General features: G+C 42.4%; 2 protein-coding genes across 2 annotated transcripts in view; both read left to right on the forward strand.

Annotated features, from left to right (window-relative positions):
• Positions 1–19,840, forward strand: part of mrs2 (magnesium transporter MRS2) — a 45,306-nt gene extending 25,466 nt beyond the window's left edge. Inside the window, exons 9-11 of the mRNA XM_072560928.1 lie at positions 2,258–2,375; positions 13,269–13,382; positions 17,586–19,840. Coding sequence (XP_072417029.1) covers positions 2,258–2,375; positions 13,269–13,382; positions 17,586–17,654 — 301 coding nt within the window. The 3' untranslated portion in view covers positions 17,655–19,840. The remainder of the gene's footprint in view (positions 1–2,257; positions 2,376–13,268; positions 13,383–17,585) is intronic.
• Positions 19,841–26,511: 6,671 nt separating this feature from the next.
• The window catches only part of LOC140465075 (succinate-semialdehyde dehydrogenase, mitochondrial-like), a 24,517-nt gene continuing 23,123 nt past the window's right edge, over positions 26,512–27,905 (forward strand). Inside the window, 3 exon segments of the mRNA XM_072560920.1 lie at positions 26,512–26,823; positions 26,825–26,995; positions 26,997–27,062. Coding sequence (XP_072417021.1) covers positions 26,755–26,823; positions 26,825–26,995; positions 26,997–27,062 — 306 coding nt within the window. The 5' untranslated portion in view covers positions 26,512–26,754.

The raw sequence follows: 27,905 nt of genomic DNA on the forward strand, positions 1-27,905 counted from the left end.
TTTGTAGCAATTCCTTATATCTTGAAGTGTCTGTAATGTAATGCGATAAACAATTGGAATAACCTAACAATTTTGTTGCAAAGAAGGTATTTTGGGAGAATCCAGAAATCCATTGATTTAAATATTGTACAGATTAATAATCAGTTGAAAGTGATATATAGACAAATTCTATATGGCACAATAGTGCTTACTATTGGCCGAATCTGTCAACTGCTTTTATCCATATTTTAAAATTCAAATTTGTAGTTTGAATCCCATGCTCAATAACCGATCTTCCCTTTGGACTCAGAGTATTGAATATAAGAGTTGCGAGGTCATGTTTTGGCTGTGTAGGACGTTGGTTAGGCCACTTTTGGAATATTGCGGGCAATTCTGGTCTCCTTCCTATCAAGTTGTGAAACTTGAAAGGGTTCAGGAAAGATTTACAAGGATGTTGCCAGGGTTGCAGGATTTGAGCTACAGGGAGAGGTTGAATAGGCTGGGACTGTTTTCCCTGGAGCATAGGGGTTTATAAAATCATGAGGGGCATGGATAGGATAAATAGACAAGGTCTTTTTCCTGGGTTGGGACAGTCCAAAACGAGAGGGCAGAACTTTAGGGTGAGAGGGAAAAGACATAAAAGGGACCAACAGGGCAAGTTTTTCACGCAGAGGGTGGTGCTTATATGAATTGAGCTGCCAGAGGAAGTGGTGGAGGCTGGTACAACTGCTGCATTTAAAAGGCATCTTGGTGGGTATATGAATAGGAAGGGTTTGGAGGGATATGGGCCAAATACTGGCAAATGGGACTAGATTAGTTTAGGATATCTGGTCGGCATGGAGGAGTTGGACTAAAGGGTCTGCTTCCGTGCTGTATATCTCTATAACTCTGTCTACGGTCCTTTATCAATATTCAACATGTGCTTTTGGAGGAAACAGTCAGATAGCATTGTTTGGAATGATTCTCAATATCTGTACATTTACCTCCAGGCTTATTGTAATCTGCTGTGTGTTTCTTCCCTGCAACAGAGATTTTTTTTTCTCATGCTATGACCCGTCACCTCTTTTGTCACATCTCTCATGAAATCTGGAAAGTTATGTGCATTCCCTTACTTGGAGTTAAAATGTGCAGTTTGCTTGTTTTGGAGATTTACCTTTTCTCACTTTTTATGCTTAAAACTTTTCCATTCCTTTGCCTCTTACTATCCAGTAGTTCAATCCCTGTTGAACTCCACAAATGAGTTCATTCCTGATGAAGGGCTTTTGCCCGAAACGTCGATTTTCCTGCTTCTCGGATGCTGCCTGACCTGCTGTGCATTTCCAGCACCACTCTAATCTTGACTCTGATCTCCAACATCTGCAGTCCTCACTTTCGCCTAATCCCTTGCCTCTAGCCTTTTCTGCATTGCACTGTCTTTACCTCACCAACGTTGACTGTTCAGCTAAATAGATTCTGTGCTCTGGAATTTGCTCCCTAATTCTTCCTTTATGATTTTCAAATATCTATCCTAATACTTGAGCACCCATAGCTTCCTATCTCTCCTCCTCGATTCTTTTTCACTGTCTGCTTCAGGGATGTGCCTACTCTATAGGTGCTATGTAAATGCATTTTTAGAAACAATTAGCTGCTGCAGTACTCTTAGAAATTAGGATGGTAGGGTGTAGGTATTTTCTGAACAACCTGTTCTGCAAATGGTATCCCACACATCTGGAAGAAGGTGAAACTTGAACACATGCCTCCTGGCTTGGAGTCAGGGACATTATCATTGTGCTGTGCTCTCTGATTAATTTCAGGTGGGGTTCCTCTACTCTTAAGCCTAAAGCCTGAACTGGTTTTCCCTAGATGTTAAAATTGTGTCTAACTTGATTAAAAAATAACTACCTATTTAAAGGGGTTTTCTTTATTCAGTAACTACCAACCTGATTCTAGCTTGGCATGCACGAAGGATCATTTGCTCTCTCTGATAAATTTGTGGCTAGAAAATTACTAACGACTTTGACAATTTCATAAAGAATGTAGCGTAGGAGAAATGATGTGTCTATCCATGTGTTCTTTTGGGCTCAATTATTCTCATTTAAGATTTTTTTGCACAGTTGTTTGAAAAAGCATAAATGATGTTTGTGTGTAAATTTCAAAATATTGCATGTTAAATTAAAAGTTTAAAATTGAAAGGAGTTACAATAGACTTGAGACCATTGTGTAGTTTTCCTGGAGAACATGGGAATGCATCTTATGGGAATCAGTTGTGTGTTCACTAATTGCTATTGGTTTTCTGCAGCCACCGTAATGTGATGATGCGTTTGAATCTTCAGTTGACAATGGGAACGTTTTCAGTTTCCCTCTTTGGAATTCTGGGAGTTGCCTTTGGTATGAATTTGGAATCCTCCTTTGAAGAGGTGAGAACTATTTAATGTGTAGGCCTGTTAGCTAACAACACCAAATAGAGGGGCTCCTAATGCCATTACTTTGCCAGTCTGCATTCCTTGGAAACAGTAATTGGCAGACTTTGCTCTAGGTCATCAGTTGCTTGAGGACCATCTGTTTCTGCAGCGTCACTTGGTTACCAATGAGAAGTTAGAAGTGGATTAGATTGGAACAGTTGGAGCTGAAGGTTGAGTGTGGGTCTAGTTTGGGTGACTGCAATGTGAAATGCTGGGCAGCACGGTGACTCAGTGGTTAGCTCTGCTGCCTCTCAGCACCGGGGACTGAGTTTGATTTCACCTTCTGATGACTGTCTGTGTGGAGTTTTGCCAGGTTACCTATGTCGGCATGGGCTTCCCACTCTGGTTTCCTCCCATGATCCAAAAGATGTGTATATTAGGTGGACTGGCCATGGTAAATTGCCCATAGTTTCCAGGGATGTGTCGGCTAGGTGGATTAGCCATGGAATATGCCAGATTATGGGTTAAGGGTAGCAGGGTGGGTCTGGGTCGGGTGGACTTGATGTGGAATGACCTGCTTCCACACTGTAGGGATTCTGTGATATGGCCTTGCCACTTTTGCCGTGGTGGATACAATATAGAAAGATGCAAACTACTTAATGATTTTAATATTCCGTAAACATTTTGCCTCTGCAACTCTGTTTTCTCAGCTTCCCTCCATTGACCTCTAGCGGTGACCCTTGGTAGGGATGAAATCCTAATAATGGAGACAAAGCAATTGTTAAAGCTTCTTCTAGCATTACATTGGAAAGCAGTTGGTAGAGAAAAGATAAGACCTGTTAAAAATACTAATACTGTAAAGGACACCAAATAGAAAATATGTATACTGAATGATTTGTGCTTTGGATATTTGTAATTGAAGATTCAACAATATTTTCTTCCTCAGCATCTAAAGAATTGTAGAATCTTACAGCATTGAATAAGACCTTTTGACCTTTCCTTCTCTTCTTTGCTTCTTGGAGATGAAAGAGTTGGAAAGTGACAGTGATGGCACGAAAATATGTGGTCTACAGTCTTCAGCATCTTGCTTCACATTCCCACCACCAATCAAAATGCATGTGTCTTCCTTCTTCACTTATTAATCCCTTATATCTCATCACTTCTTCTAATTCCTTCTAGGCCTTACACCTCTTCTACAATGCCTTTGCACTATCTATGGGTAACTCTCTTTGCCATCTCTTGCTTCTTTGTTGCTTCCTGTTTTATTTACTCCTCTGCCCATGGGCGGCACGGTGGCTTAGTGGTTAGCACTGCTGCCTCACAACGCAGGGGACCCGGGTTCAATTCCCATCTCAGGCAATCTATCTGTGTGGAGTGCTCCGGTTTCCTCCCACAATCACAAAGATGTGCAGGTTAGATGAATTGGCCATGCTAAATTGCCCGTAGTGGTAGGTGCATTAGTCAGGGTGAATATAGGGGAGTGGGTCTGGGTGGGTTGCTCTTCGGAGGGTCGGTGTGGACTTGTTGGGCCGAAGGGCCTGTTTCCACACTGTAGGGAATCTAATCTAATCTACTGTCTCCCAATTCACTTGACTCATCAGCTAGATCTATTTCAGTATCCTGTACCTAGGTCTCTTCCTTAACCTATGCAAAGCATAAAACATCCTAAACAGTTAAACTCTTCGTTTTTGCAATTTTTCTTATGTTTTGAGCCTGGTATAGATGCTTTAGCAGTAAAATCTATTGCCTACCAGCTTGTGCTTAGTCCCACAGTGTGCTGCTGGAAAAGTACAACAGGTCAGACAGCATCTAAGGAGCAGATGAATCGACATTTTGGGCGTAAGCCCTTCATCAGTACAAGGAGCAGTGGAATAGAGTTTTGGCCATAAGCCCTTCATCCTTATTCTCCTGCTCCTCGGATGCTGCCTGACTGGCTGTGCTTTTCCAACTCCACACACTCAACTCTGATCTCCAGCATCTGCAGTCCTCACTTTCTCCATGTGCTTACTCCAACTCCTATTACATAAACACACTGTGACGGTCTGGTGTCTTTCTATTGTGTATGTCTTCACTCACTCTAAAGCCTTCACATCCTTTCTATAATGTGGTTTCCTAAATTGGACGCAATAATCCAGATAAGACTGATCCTGTGTTTTAAAACCTTGATCTTCATCTTGTTTTTGCGTTCATAGAATCATAGAGATGTACAGCATGGAAATGGACCCTTCGGTCCAACCCGTCTATGCCGACCAGATATCCCAACCCAATCTAGTCCCACCTGCCAGCACCCGGCCCATATCCCTCCAAACGCTTCCTATTCATATACCCATCCGGATGTCTCTTAAATGTTGCAATTGTACCAGCCTCCACCACTTCCTCTGGCAGCTCATTCCATACACATATCATCCTCTGTGTGAAAAAGTTGCCCTTTAGGTCTCTTTTATATCTTTCCCCTCTCACCCTAAACCTATGCCCTCTAGTTCTGGACTCCTCGACCCCAGGGCAAAGACTTTGCCTATTTACCCTATCCATGCCCCTCATAATTTTGTAAACCTCTATAAGGTCACCCCTCAGCCTCCGTTGCTCCAGGGAAAACAGCCCCAGCCTCTTCAGCCTCTCCCTATAGCTCAAATCCTCCAACCCTGGCAACATCCTTGTAAATCTTTTTTGGACCCTTTTCAAGTTTCACAACATCTTTCCGATAGGAAGGAGACCAGAATTGCATGCAATATTTCAACAGTGGCCTAACCAATGTCCTGTACAGCTGCAACATGACCTCCCAACTCCTGTACTCAATACTCTGACCAATAAAGTAAAGCATACCAAACGCCTTCTTCACTATCCTATCTACCTGCGAGTCTACTTTCAAGGAGCTATGAACCTGCACTCCAAGGTCTCTTTGTTCAGCAACTCTCCCTAGGACCTTACCATTAAGTGTATAAAACCTGCTAAGATTTGCTTTCCCAAAATGCAGCATCTCGCATTTATCTGAATTAAACTCCATCTGCCACTTCTCAGCCCATTGGCCCATCTGGTCAAGATCCTGTTGTAATCTGAGGTAACCCTCTTCGCTGTCCACTACACCTCCAATTTTGGTGTCATCTGCAAACTTACTAACTGTACCTCTTATGCTCACATCCAAATCATTATGTAAATGACAAAAAGTAGAGGACCCAGCACCGATCCTTGTGGCACTCCACTGGTCACAGGCCTCCAGTCTGAAAAACAACCCTCCACCACCACCCTCTGTCTTCTACCTTCGAGCCAGTTCCAAATCCAAATGGCTAGTTCTCCCTGTTCAATGCCATTACAAGTAAAATCATCCTGTCCTGACACCTTCAACAAATAGATCATAATCATAGGAGCAGAAGCAGGCCAATCAGCCCATCAAGTCTACTCTGCCATTCAGTGAGATCCTGGATAATCTGATAATCAGCTCCTATCTTTTCCCCATAACCCTGATTCCCTTACTGATTTTAAAAAAGGTCTAGCTCAGCCTTGAACATATTTAATGACCCTGCCTATGACTTTCTTCTACACATCCTCACAATTTATCTATGGCTTTACAGGTATAGCTTTCTTTTCTAATAGCTGGACACCCCTTTGAGGCTTCCTTGTTCTGCAGCAAAAACACTGATTCTTACTGCTGTCTGGCCTACTCTTTGTATCATACATGTCTTTAAGATAATTATTATCTTATAAACTCGATTTCTTTTTGCTGTCCTATGATAACATCCTTCTTTTTGCATTTCTCTGTGATTCCTCCTGGCTTCTGCATCTAGCACAATTTTAATAGCTTTATCTGAAGTCAAATCTTCTTTTAGAAGATTTAAAAAGGATGTGAAGGTTTTATAGTAAATGAAGGCATATACAATGGAAAGAGACTGAGCTGTCACTGTGATTATTAATGGGAGTTGGACTAAGCAGAAGCTGGTAGTAAATCTGGCAAAGATTTATTGGTAATTCCAACATCAATCCTGTTCTCATAAATTCTGACGTCAAAGCTTCAAAGTCACAATTTTCCATGAATCTGTGGAAATCATTTACTTACCTATGAATTTCCTGGATGCTGAAGTCTTCTATTAAACCTTGCTCTTTCAAAAGCTTTATATTCTCAGATTAAAGTAATTGTCAAAAGCTTGTAGACTCCATCAAAAGTATGTGCTTTCCTTTAGGTTATGAGCTATAATATCATCAGTCACAAGTCCTTTGAATGCAATTGTTTGTTTTTCTTCAGCTCATGCGTTTAGCTTGGAAGCAATGTACCTAAGGAATGGCTTCTGAAGGGTACTGAAGAGGGGTCACTGAATCCAAAATGTTAACTCAGCAGTTCTGTGGAGTTAAAGCAGAGTTTTTCCAGAAATTTCTGTTTTTGTTTCAGCCATTATCTTATTGAATGATGGAGCAGACTCAAGGGTCCAAAAGACCAATTTATGTTAAGTCATGAGTTCACTTCTTCTCTTCAGTCTGCTACACTGTTCAACAACTTCAGCTACCGACTGGATGTAGGTGGAATTCTTACAGCTGTAAGGTCTTTAAAGCTACAAATATAAATTTTGTCTTTGTTCACTGGAAATCATTGTGTACATTAAAATCAAATTCTTGTTAGACAATAGGTGCAGGAGTAGGCCATTCTGCGCTTCAAGCCTGCACCACCATTCAATATGATCATGTCTGGTCATCCTCAATCAGTATCCTGTTCCTGCCTTATCTCCATAACCCTTGATCCCACTATCCTTGAGAGCTCTATCCAACTCTTTCTTAAATGAATCCAGAGACTGGGCCTCCACTGCCTTCTAGGGCAGAGCATTCCACACACCCACCACTCTCTGGGTGAAGAAGTTTCTCCTCAACTCTGTCCTAAATGGCCTACCCCTTATTTTTGAGCTGTGTCCTCTGGTTCGGTACTCACCCATCAGCGGACACATGTTTCCTGCCTCCAGTGTGTCCAATCCTTTAATAATCTTATACGTCGCAATCAGATCCCCTCTCAGTCTTCTAAACTCAAGGGTATACAAGCCCAGTCGCTCCAATCTTTCAACATAAGATAGTCCCGCCATTCCAGGAATTGACCTTGTGAACCTGCCCTCAATAACCAGAATGTCTTTCCTCAAATTTGGAGACAAGAACTGCACACGATATTCCAGGTGTGGTCTCACCAGGGCCCTGTATAGCTGCAGAAGAACCTCTTTGCTTCTATACTCAATCCGTCTTGTTATGAAGGCCAGCATGCTATTAGCTTTTTTCACTACCTGCTGTACCTGCATGTTTGCCTTCATTGACTGGTGTACAAGAACACCCAGATCTATTTGTACTGCCCCTCTACCTAACTTGACTCCATTTAGGTAGTAATCTGCCTTCCTGTTCTTGCCACCAAAGTGGATAACCATACATTTATCCACATTAAACTGAATCTGCCATGCATCTGTCCACTCACCTAACCTGTCCAGGTCATCCTGTAATCTCCTAACATCCACCTCACATTTCACCCTGCCACCCAGCTTTGTATCATCAGCAAATTTGCTAATGTTACTATTAATACCATCTTTTATATCATTAATATATATTGTAAAAAGCTGCGGTCCCAGTACTGATCCCTGCGGTACCCCACTGGTCACTGCCTGCCATTCCGAAAGGGAGCCGTTTATCACTACTCTTTGTTTCCTGTCAGCCAACCAATTTTCAATCCAAGTCAGTACTTTGCCCCCAGTACCATGCGCCCTAATTTTGCTCACTAATCTCCTATGTGGAACTTTGTCAAAGGCTTTCTGAAAGTCCAGGTACACTACATCCACTGGATCTCCCTTGTCCATCTTCAGAGTTACATCCTCAAAAAATTCCAGAAGATTAGTCAAGCATGATTTCCCCTTCATAAATCCTGTTACTGCTATTCAGATGTGTCATAATTTCATCCTTTATAATTGACTCCAACATCTTTCCCACCACTGAGGTCAGACTAACTGGTCTATAATTTCCTGCTTTCTCTCTCGCTCCTTTCTTAAAAAGTGGTACAACATTAGCTACCCTCCAATCCGCAGGAACTGATCCTGAATCTATCGAACTCTGGAAAATAATCACTAACACATCCACGATTTCTCGAGCCACCTCCTTCAGTACCCTGGGATGTAGACCATCAGGCCCGGGGGACTTATCAGCCTTCAGACCTCAGTCTCTCCAACACCAATTCCTGACAAATCTAAATTCCCTTCAGTTCAGGTCCTTCAGCCACAGTTACCTCTGGGAGATTGCTTGTGTCTTCCCCAGTGAACACAGATCTGAAGTACCCATTTAATTCTTCTGCCATTTCTTTGTTCCCCGTAACATATTACCTGTTTCTGTCTTCAAGGGCCCAATTTTAGTCTTAACCATTTTTTCCCTTTCACATAGCTTTTACTATCCTCCTTTATATTTTTGGCCAGTTTACCTTCGTACCTCATTTTTTCTCTGTGTATTTCCTTCTTCGTAATCCTCTTGTTCTTTAAAAACTTCCCAGTCCTCCATTTTCCCACTTATCTTTGCTATGTTATACTTTTTCTCTTTTGACTTTATATGTTTCTTAACTTCCCTCGTCAGCCATGGCCACCCATGCCTCCTCATAGGATCTTTCTTCCTTTTTGGAATGAACTGATCCTGCATCTTCTGCCTTATTCACAGAAATATCTGCCATTGTTCCTCCACTGTCACCCCTGCTAAGGTATTGCACCACTGAACTTTGGCCAGCTCCTCCCTCATAGCTCCATAGTTCCCTTTATTCAACTGAAATATTGTCACTACCGATTGTACCCTCCCCCTTTCAAATTGCAAATTGAAGCTTAATGTATTATGGTCACTACCTCCTAATGGCTCCTTCACTTCGAGGTCTGTGATCAATTCTGGTTCGTTGCACAATACCAGATCCAGAATTGCCTTCTCCCTGGTAGGCTCCAGCACCAGCTGCTCTAAGAATCCATCTCTGAGGCACTCCACAAAGTCTCTTTCTTGAGGTCCAATACCATCCTGATTCTCCCAGTCTACCTGCATGTTGAAATCCCCCATAACAACTGTAGTAACATCTTTGTGACAGGCCAATTTTAGCTCCTTATTCAACTTACACCCTACATCCATACTACTGTTTGGGGGCCTGTAGATAACTCCCAAGAGGGTCTTTCTACCCTTAGAATTTCTCAGCTCTATCCATACTGACTCGACATCCCCTGATTCTAGGTCCCCCGCGCAAGCGACTGAATATCATCCCTTACCAACATGGCCACCCCACTCCCTCTGCCCGTCAGTCTGTCCTTACGATAGCACGTGTAGCCATGAATATTCATTTCCCAGACCCTGTCCACTTGAAGCCACGTCTCAGTTATTCCCACAATATCGTAGCTGCCAATTTCCAAAAGAGCCTCAAGCTCATCCATCCTAACAGCTCATCAAAAACTGAAGGAATAGCGGAGGCTGGAAATCTGAAAGAAAAGCTGACATTGTTGGAAAATCTCAGCAGGTCGAGCAGCATCTATGAAGAGAAATCACAGTTAATGTCTCAGGTCCAGTGACCCTCCTTCAGAACTGCTGATAGCTGGGAAAATGTTGCTTTTTATTCAGAAGATGGGGAGAAGGTAAAGAGTAAACAATAGGTGGCGATAGAGCCCAAAAAGAGAGAACAACAATTGGACAGATAAATGAGTGGGTAATTGTCATCCTGGAAGAATTAACGGCTGCTAATGGGGTCTATTAGTGGCTAACAATGCACATTGTGTTATAGCAGACTATGTGAAGACATGGAAAAGGTTTCTCAGGCCCTAAAATTGTTGAACTTGATATCAAGTCCAGAAGTCTATAGAATTCCCAGGCAGAAAATAAGATGCTGTTCTTCTAGCTTGCACTGAGCCTTGCTGGAGCATTGCAGTAAGCCTGAGACAGAGATATTACCCAGGGAATGAGGTGGTGTGTTGAAGTGGCAAGCAAGTGGAAGTGCACAATCTTTTTTCATGGACAGGTGTTTTGCGAAGTGGTCACCCAGTCTATGTTTGGAGGATTATGGCTGTTTCCTCCACAATGATCTCCCTTATTTCCCTCAGCTTCTCTCATGTATCCCATCCTGTCCTGATGATGTATCAGTTTTGTGTGCTGGGATGGTTAATGACCTAATCTAAACTATGGGTTAGCCTCCATCACACTAAATGTAATATAGGGAGATCATAACAGTGACTCCTGCCTGGATAAACTTCTTAGTAACCTTTATTCTATCTAGCAGGTAAGAGATTCTCTTTCAAGAGCCATCAACGCTCCCTTTCTTTATCTTTCTCCAAATATCACATCACTGACATCCCACTGTTTCCATACTCAAGGATTTTTCTCTCCAACACACACACATGCATAAAGTCTAATTTTCTTTTATTAGTTCATCAGAAATGAAAGGTGCTGGCAAGCCCAACATTTGGGAGCCATCTCTAATTGCTCTTAAGATTGAAACATTTTTGGTCTCTTAAGGATGTGGGAAGTGGGTAGAAAAGTGAAGTTGAAGTCATGATTGTATTCAGTGGTGGAGCAGGCTACACCTAATATCTCTTATTTACATATCTCTATCAGGGGGTGGTGGTGATTAGCTTTCGTGAGCTGCAGCAGGCCATGTAGTGAAGTACATGTACAATGCTGTTCGGGAGGATATTTTTGTAATTATTATTCATTTTATGGGATGTGATATTCACTGGCTGAGCCAGCATTTATTATCCACCACTTTTTACATTGGTGAGCTGCACAGTCCATTTAATGTAGGGACAGGATTCCAAGATTTTGACCCAGAAACACTGAAGGAACAGTGTCATATGTCCATGCCAGGATGTTGTGTAGCTCGGAGGGGAACTCCCAGATGATGATGCTCCATGTATCTGCTGCCCTTGTCCTTCAAGATGGTAGTGATTATTGATTTGGAAGGGACATTGATGAATTTGTAGAATGCATTCTGAAGTTGTTCCTGTGCATTGAGGCTGTTTGTAGATGTGGTGCCAGTCAAGCAGGTTATGTTGTTCTGGATGACATTCAGTATCTTGAGTATTGGAGCTGAACTCAACCATACACGTATGGAGTATTTCATCATATTCCTGACTTGTGCCTGAAACATGGTGGACTTGCTTCAAGGAATCGGGAGATGAGTTACTCACTATAAGATTGAAAACCTCTGACCTGATCTTGTACTCACTAATTATATGGCTAGTGCAATTCAGTTTTTGGTCACGGTAGCCCCAGGATGTTGTTAGTCAGGGAATCAGCAATAGAAATGCAATTCAATGTTGAGGGTCAATGCTTAATTGCCTGGGTTAGATTTGTGCTCTCTTGTTACGCAGGATATGTAGTCTTCCACATTGTCAGGTGGATGTCACTGTTGTGGTTGCACTGGAACCATTTGGCTAGGGGTGAAGCAACTTCTGAAGCACATGTCCCATGTATTGTTGCCAAAATATTGTCAGGATCCATAGTCTCTGTTGTGTCTGGTACCTTCAGCTCTTTCTTGAATTCACGTGGAGTGAATTAAATTGGCTAAAGACTGGAGCTGAGGAGAATTTCCCAGAGGATTGTGGTATGCTTATCATGATCCATAGTAAACTGAATGCATAACATACATAGTTATAAATTGTATTGTGAGTAGTGCTTATTTTGTTGAAGCCTTTTTTTGTTCAATCAAGTTCATTTAAAAAAAACCAAATTGCTTAGTACAGCTCTATTGGTTAAAACAAGGTGTTTGGACTTCTATTTTATTGTTAGTGGCCCAACAAGATCGTAATACAATGTGTTATGGGATCCCTCTGCCTCAACTCTTCCTTATATTGATGACTGTATTAGAGTTATGTTCTACTCTCACTATGAATTGGAAGGTTTTAATAATTCTGTCATAATTTTAGTGAGTTTCAGTATCTAATGCTTCCCTTCCTTGATTTATGGCTCCATTTCTGATAATAAGCTTTTCACACTGACTTTCCCAGCTACCCTTCCTCAAACCACGTACCATGGAAGGTTGGGAGAATTCTGTTTCGAAGATGCAAACTTCTGTAGCAATATTCATGAGATGTCTTCTACTTTTCTCAACTCAGAACACCTCCCCCCATTTTGGTGATGATGGCTATCATTGGTTTCTGCTACTTTTCCCACAGTTTTGGTCTCCACTGTTCCCTTGCCTCCTAGAACCATTTTCCATTTGATTAGCCTCGCTGTTCATTGAATAGTTTTCTGCCATCTAACACTCCAAAGAGCATCCCACCCAAACACACCCACTACCTGATCTCTGTAACCCTGCATTTACCTTGGCTAATCCACCTAGCTTGCATGTCTCTGGACACTGAGGCTATTTAGCATGGCCAAATGCCAATCAATTAGCACACTCCTTTCATATAATATAAATATTGTTTTCCCTTTACATTAGTATTTTCGCAAATTGTTTTGGTGAATGCATTTTTTTCCAGAGTGTGTAGTTAGGTTCTAGACTGCTCTGCTTAGAATTGTTGTGGAAGCAGATTCAATTGAGGAGAATATTAAATGATTATTTGATTAGAAACACTGTGCAGGGAAAATTGGTAGAAAATCACAATCATTTGATGTGCTAGTGCAGATGGGATGGGCCAAATGGCTTCCTTCTGTGCTAAAATGTTCCTATGATGAAAAGCTTTGATTAAATGTTATGTTTCTGGGCTCTGCTCAAATTCTGTCTCATTAAACAAGTATTTATTTTCAGATCAACAATGTTGTTAACCCCGATCACTTAGATGTTAATGCATTGAATACTAAAAATGAGGTAGAGAGGGAAGACTAATTCTACCACAACAAAGATTACACACTTCATTATTACTTCCAGATCTAAAGATTATTTAATAAAGAAGTGTAGTCAATGGAGAACATCAACAAGGAACTAACTTATCCTTTTTTTGTTTTCAGGACCCCCGCCTTTTCTGGCTAATAACTGGAATAATGTTTCTAGGGAGTGGACTAATGTGGCGACGTTTACTGTCTTTTCTGGGTAGACATCTTGAACCTTCAGCACCACCTCCAGTAGGTTTCACTTCTAGCTTTATAATCTAACAGCACAGAACAGCTCCATCTGTCAGTTTTTTGATTAATTGGCAAAGTTTTTCACAAGCCCCTGCCTTTTCTTCAGTGTCCGGGTTGGAAGAGAGACGCCACCTTTTTCTAATACAGTAGTGGGAGGTGAGGATGGAGCTTTTGAAAGAGTCAAGTTGCAATTTACATTTGTTGAGGATAATCTCTAATGTTTTGTCGTCCTCTGAGGCCCGTGAATGGTAACAACCTTGGGAGCAGAAGCTAATGTGTCAGCACACCAATTGGTATGCACAGAACCTCCCAGCTCCACTGCACAGTTTTCAGGGAATTTTAGTTATGATTCATAGAATCCCAACGGTGCAGAAAGAGACCATTCAGTCCATCGAGTATGCACTGACCCTCCAAAGAGAACCCCACTTCACACCCATCATCTCACAATTCCCATGGCTACCCACACAGTCTGACATGCCTGGACACTCTGGGCAATTTATTATGACCAATCCACTTAACCTTTGGACAGTGGAAAGAAACCAGAGCACCTGAAGGAAACCAATGCAGACACTAGGAGAACGTCCAAACTCCACACAGACAGCCACCCAAGGCTGGAATTGATACTAGGTTAGTGAGTTTTGAGAAGATTTGTAGTTCAGGTTGAGGTTGTGAATGTAGGTTTGCTTGCTGAGCTGTAAGACCTCTTGGGTTCATGGTAGCTCACAAACCCACCAACACACTAAAACAGCAGCTAATGAGCTTGAAAGACCCGTGTACAGACAAATAAACAAACTAATGTCATTTACAAAATACCTTGCAAGAACTGTAACAAACATTATATTGGACAAACAGGCAGAAAACTAGCCACCAGTATACATGAACATCAACTAGCCACAAAAAGACATGACCCTCTCTCAGTAGTATCCTCACATACGGATGAGGAAGGACACCACTTCAACTGGGACAACACATCCATCCTAGAGCAAGCCAAACAGAGACACGCACGAGAATTCCTAGAGGTATGGCATTCCAACCGGAACTCTATCAATAAACATATTGACTTGAATCCCATTTACCACCCCTTGAGAAAAAGAACAGGAAATGGCATCACAGGAAATGACCTTACCAACCCAAGAAAATAAGAACAAACCTTTTGCTCAGCAAGCATACCTACATCCACTGACACTAGGTCCCTGGCATTGTAACGCAGTAGTGCTACCACTGTGGTGATAGTATGGCATTAACAGGTATATTTTGGCTTTTGAGTAGATTAGGATTGTTTTCATTAGAAAGATGGAGATTGAGGGGGGACCTGTTTGAGGTCTACAAACTCCTGAGATGTATAGACGGTGGATAGCAAGAATCTTTTTCAGAGTGGGGGACACAATTACTAGGGGTCACGAGTTCAAAGTGAGAGGGGAAACGTTCAGGGGAGATATTTATAGAAAGTTCTTTTATGCAGAGTATGTTGAGTGCTTGGAATGAGTTGTTCGCGGAGGTGGTAGAAGCAGGCATGATAGCGTCATTTAAGATGTATCTAGACAGATACATGTATGGGCAGGGATACAGACCCTTGGAAGATGGACGGCAGATTAAATACAGAATCTGGATTGACGTGGGCTTGGAGGGCTAAAGGGTCTGTTCCTGTGCTCTAATTTTTTTGTTCTTTGTTTTTTTTTAATGAAGAAAGTTGAGACAGAGGTACCAAGCAAGGTAAAAACAATGACTGCAGATGCTGAAAACCAAATACTGAATTAGTGGTGCTGGAAGAGCACAGCAGTTCAGGCAGCATCCAATGAGCAGCGAAATCGACGTTTCGGGCAAAAGCCCTGAGGTACCAAGCAGTCTGCTCAAAGCCAGTAAACAGCTTGTGAGGCCTTGAGGTCTTTTTTCTTAAAAGTTGGAACAATAGAAGCAACCTAGATAGCTGGGGTTAAGCTCTCACATTACCATGACTTTTAGTTTTTAGCTTTCAGCCGTAGCAAAGTTCTTAAGGCTGGATGTGGAAGCTCTTATTCCTCTTTTACAGCTAAAAGCTGGGGTCTCTTCCTGCTGCATGAGACAGTCTATTTTACTGAATTTGCCTTTGACAAGGGTGTATTTATGGGATGTTACTATTTTGGAACAGTTAATTAGTAGTTTATGTTATTTAGTTGAGCATATTGACAGAGTTACAGTTGAGCCAATTCTTTTCTTTTTATTCTATATTTTAATTGTAGTGTAAGAGTAATGTGTTTTGATTCATACCTGGTAGTTTGAGCAGTCAAATTGCATCTGGAACCCAGCACCTTACACTTAACCTAGATCCCAAACTTTTCTTATTTATGTCTTTTACATATGCGGTGGGAGGAGTGGGGAGGTTTGGTCTAGTCCACAACAAATTGAGGCTCTTATTGGGATCAAAATCTAATACCCGGTTGGACTTGGGATTATTGGACACAAAGCATGAGTAGTGAGTGTCGGTGTCTTTTTTTATTTCTGGTGTTACATTCGGTTGGTTAAAATAGGGTGTGCCTTGTCTAAGAGTGGCCCTTCCAGACACAAGGAGTTTCCTGGAGGTGGAAGAAGTCACTTCAGGAGTTCTGCAGAAAGTGAGCAAGGCAGAGCTTTTGGAATTGGCAGAAAAGCTGAAGTTGTGCAAAAAGGGGAGGTAAATGTCGAATTAGTTCAACATGTACAATTGCCGGAAATGCTATCGGAATAATTGAAAATGGCTAAAATTCAATTGCAAATGAAACTGCTTGAACAGGAAAAGAAAATGAAACAGTTTGAATTACAATTGGAAGTAGAAAAAAAGTAGAAAGAGAGGATAGCTGTAGCAGAGGAAGAAGGACAGGAAAAAATATCCTTGAAAGAACAAAAAGAAAAGGCCCCAGCAGAAGAAAGAGAGAAAGAGTGTGTTTTGGAACTTCGGAGGTTAGAACTAAAAACTCTGAAAGTGTATTAAGTGCCTGGTTTAAAATCTTCCAGTGTTTTGCATTTGTAGTTGAAATTCATTAGCAGTGACCTCACCCAGCTATGCAAGGTCAATTAGGGCAATAGATTTTTGTGAACTGTTCTTGTAAGTCAATTATTTTGAAAAGATCTTTTGTTGTGAAGTTGTGCCAATTTAAATATTGTGTTGTCTAGGGAAGTAATGATTTCCACAGGTTTTAGTAGAGGGTTGATTAATAATGAAGGATATTAATGAAATGTTCTTATTCTGCTTCCATGAGAGTCTAAATACCCAACATGTCAACACAAAGTAGAAAATATTATTACTATGTGAGTGTATCACCTCATAAATAAGTTAATGAGAATGAAAGGGAACTCCTGAAAACCAAAAATAACCCTCAAGAAGAACCCTTGAAATAAAAATTATTTTGACCCCTCAATTTTGTAGGTCCAATTTATTTTTGAAAATTTTCTGATTTAAAATGCAGTTTATTTTGCAACATAAAATACAAATAGAAATTCTTGAAGTGGATTATGAAGTCGCATGAAAACAATCTATCTCTGCACTTAAATTTTGTTGATAATGCTTTACTAAGCTTTTTTTATCATACATTCCTGAAATATGGGCATTGATGGCAAGACAATTTTTCGTTGCCCTAGAGAATCTGGTGATGACACACCTCCTTAAACTGCTGCAATTCCTTTGATGCAATGAATTTATTGTGCTTTGAAAATTGCATTTTGAGTGCTTACTTAATGTGATGTGATTTAACCAACACTCTTTTATTTAAATGTCTCTGGTTTCCATTTGGAAAATTACTTTGATTAGATTAGACTACGGCGCTATATTGTTGCAATGAAGATTTGTCACCATCAAATATTTCTGGTCATTTGCATCATCAATTAAATCCAAACTTACCTTTGCACATTCCTAGTGATGTGCCTTCAGCCTTTCCCAACCTCAGTAAACATGCTACAATGATTTTGACCAATCTGTGATTCTTAAGGACTCAATTTTCACAACCTCGTCCAGAATTCTGAGCAGATGAGTACAGTGGAGTTATGCTTCTATGAATTATATTGAATACCTGCCAAATTTCAGTGGTAATAAGAGCTTTTATTCTTTTCAATAATTGTGGCAGTGTTCATCGTAGTTGATGACCAGCATAAGATTGTGCATTGGAAGCAAATGCATTTTACTAAGATTTAAAACATCTGATTGTGAATTAATTAGAAACTTTTGTCTCTTTTTTTTTTTGGTTTCCCCAGATGCCATCTCTCCTGAAAAGGTCACAGCTGATTGGAGGAAGAATCGACCTGAGACATAGTTCCAAATGATGAACTTCCAATTTTGCCAGAATGTTCCCAAATCATCTGTGCATATAGTATCACAATGATGCACAATATTTGCAACAACATCCACAAGACTTAATTAGATTTATAAATCAAAACTTGTGCATTGTGGATCAAAGGGCCAATGTCTGAGGACTCTTACAAATCCGTGGTAGGTGCAGTCCACCTTTACTGCTGTTTTGGCATCAGAGCTTAAAGCCGAACGATGACAGAAATCATGAGTGGCTGAAGAAAATTACTTTCACAGCCCAATATGGGAAGTTGATCAGGTGGTTAATATTTTGTGTCAACTGTTCCTGGGTATTAGAAACGATAATGAAGTGTAACAACTTATTTATTTTATCATAATTTATCAGAAATGATACAACATTGAAATGTATTAGTGGTAGAATATTCTGGTTCATGTTTCTTTACTAAAGCTTTCTGGATGGATGATTTTTGCTCTAGTTTTTTGCCTATTCCACTGTTAAACAATTTGCAACTGGCCGTGTGAGGTATGACCCATTCTGCAAATCCCCTTCTTTGACTACTTCACTTCTTCTTGTCCCCAGTTTGTGAGAATCGATTAATTTTGGTACTTGATGCAGGAGCCTACTCACACAGCCTGTGTATATATTTACAGTGTCCAGGGCTGTTGAAGAACAGCTAATATTACTTATTTAAAAAGAAACTGTATGAATAAAATTGAAAATTGAGAAGTTTTTTCATATAATCTAAATGTAATCATTCAGTCACTTTATACAATTAAGACCTGTGTATATATAGAGGCTATTTCCAAAAGTATAACATTTTGATTAAGACTAATTACTAATATCCCACTCTGTGAATTCATCCAGTGAGTGTGTGTTTTGATACAAATGTAGGTCTGTGCACGAGTGCAGTCCAGAAAGATGCCGTTGGGCCCATTATGATTTTACTGGTTCTTTGAAAGAGTTATCCTATACACACACCCTTTTTAAATTGATTCCACATCATTTATATTGATTCTCATTTTTCCTTCCAATATATCACTTCACCGATCTCGGCAATAAATTTTATCTGCCATTTTTAAATTCATTTATGGAATGTAGGCATCATCGACTGGGCCAGCATTTATTGCTTATCCACAGTTGCCAAGGAGATGGTTGTGATGAGCTGCTGCCTTAAAACCACTGCAGTTCTCACTACGATACCGGTAGTTAGAGTTTCAGGACTTTGACCCAGCAAAATTGAAGTGTATCACCAGTCCATGTCCTCTTGAAATCTGCTGCTATCTTCCTCAGTCAATACTATTTTTCTGAGTTTCAAGTCATCTGCAGATTTTTAATTTATGACCTGTGAACACAAGCCTAGATCATTAACAAATATCAACTCCAACTGAACACTGCTATACGCTTCCTTTCAGTTTGAAAAATAGTAATTCACCACTACTCTACTGCCTGTCACTTAATCAATTTTATTTCCATATTACCATTGCCCCCTTTAACTTTTTTTTTAAACAACTCTGTTATGCCTTTGAAAAATTCACATATATAACATCAAACGCACAATCCTCAGAAGATGCCCCTTTTACTTCAATAAATAACTCAATTAAGATTGTCAAATACTATTTCACTTTCACAAATTCAGGCTAACAATAAATGATTAACAGATTTTTGCAACAGAGAATTATTTTTTCCTGGATTATTGGGTCAATCAGTTTCTCGTCATCAATTTAAGGCTGTCTAGTCTTTAGGTACCTGACTTATCGCCCTTTTTTACAACAGGGATGTAACATTTCCACCATCTCTGGCACACTGTAATATCTTGGGAGGATTGGAAGATCATTTTCGTTGCTTCTGTTTTTTTCCGTGATTGATACTCTCAGTAATCAAGATGAATCTTATCTGAAATAGAAAGCTTTATATATTGAATGCTGTCAACTTTAAGTGTCTCATTTTAATCCTATCCAATTTCTCTCAATTATTTTGTGATTAATGTTTATTTTTATGCATAATGCATGTGTATTGTATCTTGTAATTTTCATGTTTCAGTTTCTGACTTTTTGTTTGTATATAAAACAACTAAATTCATAAAAAAATTTAACTTAAGAACGACTTATTGGTTAAAGAAGAGCTTCAAACAGATGACATTGAAGCTGGATTCCTCTTGGTTAAACAGACCTCTCCAAACCCGACAGAGTGGCAGTTTTGTGGGAGTATTGAAATACTTCAGGATTAATGTCACTTTTTTTTTTGAAAAACAATTATGTATTTTAATATAAAATGTTCCAAATATACTAATATATTCTCATTTACTCAATTATTCATTATATGAACATAGGTTTTGGGTAACCTTGATAAGGAGCTGAATTTTGAAGGGTATTGAACATTTCAACAAAAAAGCTTGTAAAATCTGTTGGGTTAGCTCTGCTGATGAAGTAGAGTCAGCAAAGGGGTCTGAGGGGTTGAATTGTCAAACATTTGGCAGGTGGGAGTATAATATTGAAAAATGCGAAAATGTTCACTTTGACTGTGTAAGAAAGAGAGGGCTCTGGGTTTGCTTGCACCTGAATCCCAAAAGTTAATATGCACACAGCTACAGCAAATTATAAGGATGGTAAATTAATTATTGGCAGGTTATTACTTAGGTGATGGGATATAAATGTTGGGGAGTTTTATTGGAGCTGTACAAGGTCTTGGTGATCCTGCATTTAGAGTACAGTATACACTTCTGATCTCCTTATTGGTCAAAGAATATAACTGAGTAAGATGAGGTCCACTTGACTGATTCCTGGAGTGAGGACATTATCCTAAGGAGGAATGTTGTGCAGACACGATCATTGGACTTTAACGTACTAAGGGGAGGATACGGCAACCATGTTTGAAAAAAAAAAGTTATGACCGCAAAAAAGCAAACAAGGTGGTGAAGATTAGTGCGTAGCCAGAAGATTAGAAAGCCTTTTTAAAAAAAACACAGCAGAGGACAACTTAAAAAGCAACAAGGGGAAAGAAAATGAAATATGGGGATAAACTAGCCAGTAATATAGAAGAAGATTGCAGGAGTGTTTTTTTTTCTGGATACATAAAATTTTTTATAAAAGAGTGGCAACAGTAGATATTGAACCACTGGACAATGAGGTTGGAGAAATAATGAGGAACAAAGAAACAGCAGAGGAAATAAATAGGTACTTTGCATCAGTCTTCATGGTGGAAGATACCAAAAGCATACCTGAATTTTGCATAGGTCATGGCCATTTTTAAGGAAAATATGCTGGTGAAGCTGAAAGGCCTGGATAGGGTGGATGTGGAGGAGTTGTTTCCACTGGTAAGAGAGGCTATGACCTGATGGCATAGCCTCAGAGTGAAGGGATGACCCTTTAGAACTGAGATGAGGAATTTCTTCAGCCAGAGGGTGGTGAATTTGTGGAACAGAAGGTTGAGAAGTCCAAGTCATTGAGTGTTCTTAAGAGAAAGTTAGGTATGTTCTTGCACAGCAAGGGGACCAAAGGTTATGGGGAAAAAGGCAGAAAAATAGGTTTGAGAAGCATATCAACCATGATTGAATGACGGAGCAGACTTAATGGGCTGAATGGTCAAATTCTGCTCCTATATCTTATTGTCTTCCAAGAATGAGAGGTAATCTGACTGAATTGTATAAGATATCAAAGGGACATGATAGGCTGAGTACTGAGGGGGAAGGGGGCGATTTCTTGTGGGGGAGACTAGAATCATCAGCCAGTTTCAGAATAAGTATTACAACATGGCGATGAACCCCTCTGTTAATAAAACCAAACACCCAGAAAAGCTCACCTCACCTCATAATCTGTTAAAACGTGAGTGACAAAAAACTCCCAAACTCCAGTAAAGAAAATACATCTTTTATTTTACTATTGAAGTGAACATTAAACAACTATTCACAACTCTAAGCCCCCCTTTCTCTTAACTGCTTTAACTCTATAACAATATGCTGTTCCAATAAGACACTTATTAAAATTACGTCAACTTAATTTCAAAACCATACAGTCACTGTGACTTCTCTCTTCCCAGATGAAGATCTCCCTGGGTTGTCATCTTTCTTTTTACTGTGAATGTTTCATGTGAAAAGGTACCTTTGATAGAGAGTGTTTCCTAATTTCTTGGGGAGCAAGATATTAGATGGGCAATATGCTCTGACCAATTTTCAAACTGTCTGCATTTTATACCCTTCCCCCAACATTGGATCATCTCATTGGTTTGATGTTGACAAAACAATAAATTCAAACTTGATTGGGTTTTAGTATCCTGGAGCATAATTTGAACTGATTGGTTAAATTCGGATTCTTGTCAAAGCAGAAACCAAAACTCCGATATCCATTTCACAGCCGAATATTACATGTTTTAAATTTTCCAGTACACTCCTGGGACTGCTATCTAGTCATAAACACAGGTGCTTGTCAGCTCTCAGTTCATAACAGCATTCTCTCTCTCTCTCTCTCTCTCTCTCTCAAAGGTATGCCTTCAACTTCATAACAAAAGGCTCCCCTTTTAAAATGGAGGTGAGAATTTTTTTTTAATTTCAGAAGATGTTAGTACAATTCTCTTCCCCAGAAAATGGTGGTGGTTATGTCATAGAATTTATTAAAAGCAAAGTTTGATAAGATTTTGATAGATAAGGGATCCAGAAGTTCTCCTGCAAAGTGAGGCTAAAACCACAGTATGATGTCCAGAAGAGAAAGATCCTAAATTGTTTTGTTCTCACAATATTCCTTTGCTTAAATTGTTTTAAAAATGACATTTTGTCTAAGTCACAACATGGATGTCACTGATCACATGATGGCTGTTGATGACAATTTCTGATCGGCAGTAACCAAAGAACAGAAGCCCACATCATCTTCCTGGAATGTGATACTCCTTGCATTGCATGAACATTTTAATCAAGCCAACACAAGGGACCTAGAGATGATATTTTTTACCTCAGCCAGTTCCAAACAAAGGAAACAGTGGAAATGTACTGCTCTTTAACTTAGTGTAAATTAATCCAGAGTTATCTGCCTCTAAACATAATGGTTTCTGCTGAGGAAACATCAAAACGACTTCATTAGCTGAGTATCTCCACCCAAGGCCCTAGCCACATGACTGAAATGATTGGTTTACTTGAATCTCCTTTACACAAATTTGATTGGTGTTCATCTTTCAATTTTTAAAACTAAAATAGTAAGCAGCTCTAGGCTCAGCTAATCATTTGTCTCTGATCTTAATAGCGCTCAAAAATCTGATTTCTAAAAGAAAAGCTGTATTTTGCATAAACAGCAAGTGATAGACAAAGTTAAGCAATCCTACAACCAACTGATCAGATCTAACTCTGCAGTCCTTCCACACCCAGTCGTGAGTGTTGGTGGACAATTAAACAATTTACTCCACAAATATCCCCATCATCGTTGATGGAGGAGCCCAGCACATCAGTGCAAATGATAAGGCTGACTCATTCGCAACAATCTTCAGTCAGAAGTGCTGAGTGGATGATCCATCTCGGGCTCCTCCAATGGTCCCCAGCACCACAGATATCAGCCTCTAGCCAATTCAATCCACTCCACATGATATTCAAGATGTGGCTGGAGGCACTGGATACTGCAAAGGCAATGGACCCTGATAACATTCCACCCATTGTACTGAAGATGGTGCTCCAGAACTTGCTGCTCCTCTAACCAAGCTCTTCCAGTACAGTTACAACACTGGCATCTTCCCGACAATGTGGAAAATTGCCCAGGTACGTCCTGTACACAAAAAGCAGGACAAATCAAACCCAGCCAATTACTGCCCAATCAGTCTACTCTCCATCATCAATAAAGTGATGGAAGGAGTCATCAACAGTACTATCAGACAGCATCTGCTCAGCAACACCCAGTTTGGGTTTCGTCAGGGTCACTCAGCTGCTGATCTCATTACAGCCTTGGTTCAAACATGGACAAAACAGCTGAATTCCACAGGTGAGGTGAGAGTGACAGCCCTTGACATCAAGGCCACATTTGCCCAAGAAGCCCTGGCAAAACTGGAATCAATAGGTATCAGAGGGCAAACACTCTGCTGGTTAGACTCATACTGGCACAAAGGAAGATGGTTGTGGTTGTTGTTGTGGAGGGTCAGTCATCTCAGCTCCAAGACATCTCTGCAGGACTCCCTCAGGGTAGTTTCCTGGGCCTTACAATCTTCAGCTGCTTCATCAATGACCTTACCTTGTCATAAGGTTAGAAGTAGGGATGTTCACTGATGATTGCACAGTATTCAGTACCATTCGCGACTTCTCTGAAGCAGTCTGTGCTCAAATGCAACAAGCTCTGGACAATATCCGGGCTTGGGCCAACAAGTGGCAAGTAACATTCGTGCCACACAAATGCCAGACAATGACCATCACCAATAAGTGACCCTCTAACCACCGCCCCTTGACATTCAACCGTATTACCATCACTGAATCCCCCACAATCAACATCCTTGGGGTTTCCATTGGCTAGAAACTCAACTGGACTCACCACATAAACACAGTAGCTACAAGAGTAGGTTAGAGACTAGGGATAATGCAGCAAGTAACTCACCTCCTAACACCCCAAAGTCTATCCATCGTCTACAAGGCATAAGTCAGGAGTGTGATGAAATACTCCCCATTTGCCTGGATGGATGCAGCTCTAACTGCACACAAGAAGCTTGACACCATCCAGGAAAAAGCAACCCGCTTGAGTGGCACCACATTTATAAGCATTCAATCCCTCCACCACTGGTGCTCAGCAGCAGCAATATGTACTATCTACAAGATGCACTGCAGAAATTCACCAAAGCTTCTTAGACAGCACCTTCCAAACCCACAACCACTTCCATTTAGAAGGACAAAGGCAACAGATACTTGGGAACACCACCACCTGCAAGTTACCCTCCAAGCCAGACGCCACCCTGACTTGGAAATATACTTGGTACAGTGGTTCCTTTACAGTCGTTGGGTCAAAATCCTGGAATTTCCTCCCAACGGGTATTGTGGGTCAACCCACAGGAAGTGGACTGCAGCGATTCAAGAAGGTAAAAGTGGGTACTGCAGATGCAGCTTCCTGATGAAGGGCTTTTGCCTGAAATGTCAATTTTCTGCTCCTCAAATGCTGCCTGACCTGCTGTGATTTTCCAGCACTACTCTAATCTTGATTTAAGGAGGCAGCTCACCACCACCTTCTCAAGGACAAATAGGGATGGACTATCAATGCTGGCCAGCCAGCAACCCCCAAGCCCCTCAAATGAATTAAAAAGAATTTCACCCACAAAATGACTCAATTTCCAGATTTACAAGTACTGCACCTTCTTCAAAAGTTCAAATGGATCTGTTCTCCTCCAGAAAGAATTAGATTTATTGTCACGTATATAAAAAGAGTGAAAAGTATTTTTTGCGTGCAATTCGCAAAGTGTCACCATGCTCCGGTACCACCTTGAAACACTGAATATGATGCAAGATTTAACTGCAACAGAGTTCATCCTTCCCTTTTCCTGTTACCCTCTGCTACTCCTCCATACACTGCTTGACATTGGCAAGGGTCTCTGTAATGGGCTTCAGGGTCCATCTCCACAGTTGCTGCTATTCCACAACCAATGCATCTGAGCTGGAGCCTTAGGCTTAGTCTCACACCATCTGCTCCCCCACTGCTGCTCCTACAGAAGCTGTCATAAGTCAATGGTTATCAGGATTCTGGCTCCAGGCTCCAGCCTCAGGGTCAGAACTGCCCGTGCATCTGGGGCTACATGGGGGGGGGGGGGGGGGGGGGGGGGTCCTAGTCCCAACCGACTGCCCCATGGAGAGAATGCCTCCTTACTAAAGTTTTCCACTATTGTTTACTTTGTGTTTCGGAATAGTCGACAAGCTTGATGGTGGAATCTTTCACCCCTTGGCAATGTCTGATTTTCACTTTCTTCCACTTTGCCTCCAGTGGAAAGCACTTTTAATTTCCACGTGGGTTGAGCCAGCAAGGGTTGGAACTTATCCTTTCTCAGAGAGCTCGTGATGCTGAACGTTGGCCGGCTTGTGATTTTATGTGCTGACATGGTGGTGCAAGTGAATGACCAAGGCGTTTGTGTTTGTCTGATCCAGAGATGTCAGTCTGGAGATCCTGCATTAGCGCAGGCATCTTTCTGTGAGAAACAAAGCTCACACACTTCAATAATTTCAGTCCGAGACAAGATCTGAATCAGTAGTGCCATTTATTTTACACTTGCAAGTGGGTGTGATGTCCAGTGCCTATAAGGTAGAGGACATACACACACCAAATTCAATTCATACACAACATTTATATGATTTGATGTCTATTGTTTTACACTGCTCCCTCCCTTGTTTACATCCTCCACTTCCCTAAGACCGGCCCCCATTACCCCTGTTTATCTCTTGCCTTATCCGGCCTTGTCTGTGACAAAATGCTTATTCCTGGCCTCACAAGGCTGTTTGACCTCATCCTGCTGTAGGTCATTGTTAGGCATATTCTTTCTTCATCATTATCTATCCCCTCCATCTGTGCCTTTCCCGAGGCCGTTCTGATCCCTATGACCCTTTTAATTAGGGTTTGTTCCTGTGTTTTTGTAAAAGTGGGAAACAGATGTTTATACCTACTGTTTGTACAGGCGTATCTAGCTTAACTTCATCCCCTCACAACATCTTATCTACTTGCCCATAATGTCTACCTTCTGACATTCAGTTTTAGCTAATACAAAAACAATTATATATTTCCTCCACATCGTTTCCATTCTTGTTGACTCAGCTCTTGCTAAAACAATTACACACTGGTGTGAGTTCATTGTACTTTGTAAAATGGAATTGCAGAATTGCAGAAGTAACATTAATTTACCTATATCCCACATTTCAAAGGGGATTCCTAGAGGAGGCATTAGTTGCTTGGTCACTAACTGGAGTTTGGGGTTAATCCAAATGCAACTCATCACAAATTATGTAACTGTATGAGTACTTCAGTCAGTTTGATGCTGGAACATTGAGAAAACATTGTCAGAAATGAATAATCAGTGAAGGGATCAGTTGATTGCTGGTGTTTGGTGAACATTAACAATGTTTTGGAGTGTGATCCACTGAGAGGAGCTGACAGCTGAGTGTCTCTCCTCACTCCAGGGAGATGTTGCAGCAGCGGCTCGGCCTCGGCCTCGCTCTCCGGGCGCTGGGGGTGACGGCCAGCCCCCTCTCCCCACCCCCAGCCGGGCCCGCGGTGTTACTCGGGCTGGGCGGGCTCCGGGCTGCTCCACTCCGAGGCCTATATCGGCGGCCGCTGGCTGCAGGCCGATGGCGCGGCGCGGTTCCCGGTGCAGGACCCGGCCAGCGGGAGGCTGTTGGCGGAGGTGGCGGACTGTGGGCCCAGGGGAGGCCCGGGAGGCGGTTAGGGCCGCTCACTGCAGCTTCCCCGCCTGGAGGGGGGTCACCGGAAAGGTCAGGGGGGGAAGGAGGGGGAGGGGGAGGGGGGGGGAAGGGAGAGGGAGGGGGAGGGGGAGAGGAGGGGGTGAGGGGGGGGGGAAGGGGGGAGGGGGGGGGAAGGGAGGGGGAAGGGGGGGGAGGGAAGGGGAAGGGGGGGGGGAGGGAGGGGGGAGGGGGGGGGGGAGGGAAGGGGGGGGAGGGAAGGGGGGGGAGGGAAGGGGGGGGAGGGAAGAGGGGGGGAAGAGGGAAGGTGGGGGGGGAAGGGGGGGAAAGGGGGGAGGGGGGGAAGGGGGGGAAAGGGGGAAGGGGGAAGGGGGGGGGAGGGAGGGGGAAGGGGGGGAGGGGGAAGGGGGGGGAGGGGGAAGGGGGGGGGGAGGGAGGGGGGGGAAGGGGGAAGGGGGGGGAAGGGGGGGGAGGGGAGGGAGGGGGGGAGGGGAGGGAAGAGGGGGGAGGGGAGGGGAGAGGGGGGAGGGGGGGGAAGGGGGGAGGGGGGGGGGGGAGGGGGGGAGGGGAGGGGAGGGGAGGGAGGGGGGAGGAAGAGGGGAGGGGGGGGAGGGGAGGGGGGGGAGGGGGAGGGGGGAGGGGGGGAGGGGGAGGGGGGGGGAGGGGGAGGAAGGGGGGGGGGAGGGGGGGGAGGGGGAGGGAAGGGGGGGGGGGAGGGGGGGGAAGGGGGGGGAGGGGGGGAGTGGGGAGGGTGGAGGGGGAGGGGGGGGTGAGGGGGGGGGAGGGGGGGGAGGGGGGAGGGGGGTGGGGGGAGGGGGGGAGGGGTGGGGAGGGGGTGGGGGGAGGGGGAGGGGGGGAGGGGGGGAGGGGGGAGGGAGGGGGGGGGGAGGGGGGGGGAGGGGGGGGGAGGGGGGG

Source organism: Chiloscyllium punctatum, chromosome 41 (assembly GCF_047496795.1).
Source record: "Chiloscyllium punctatum isolate Juve2018m chromosome 41, sChiPun1.3, whole genome shotgun sequence".
Classification (NCBI taxonomy): domain Eukaryota; kingdom Metazoa; phylum Chordata; class Chondrichthyes; order Orectolobiformes; family Hemiscylliidae; genus Chiloscyllium; species Chiloscyllium punctatum.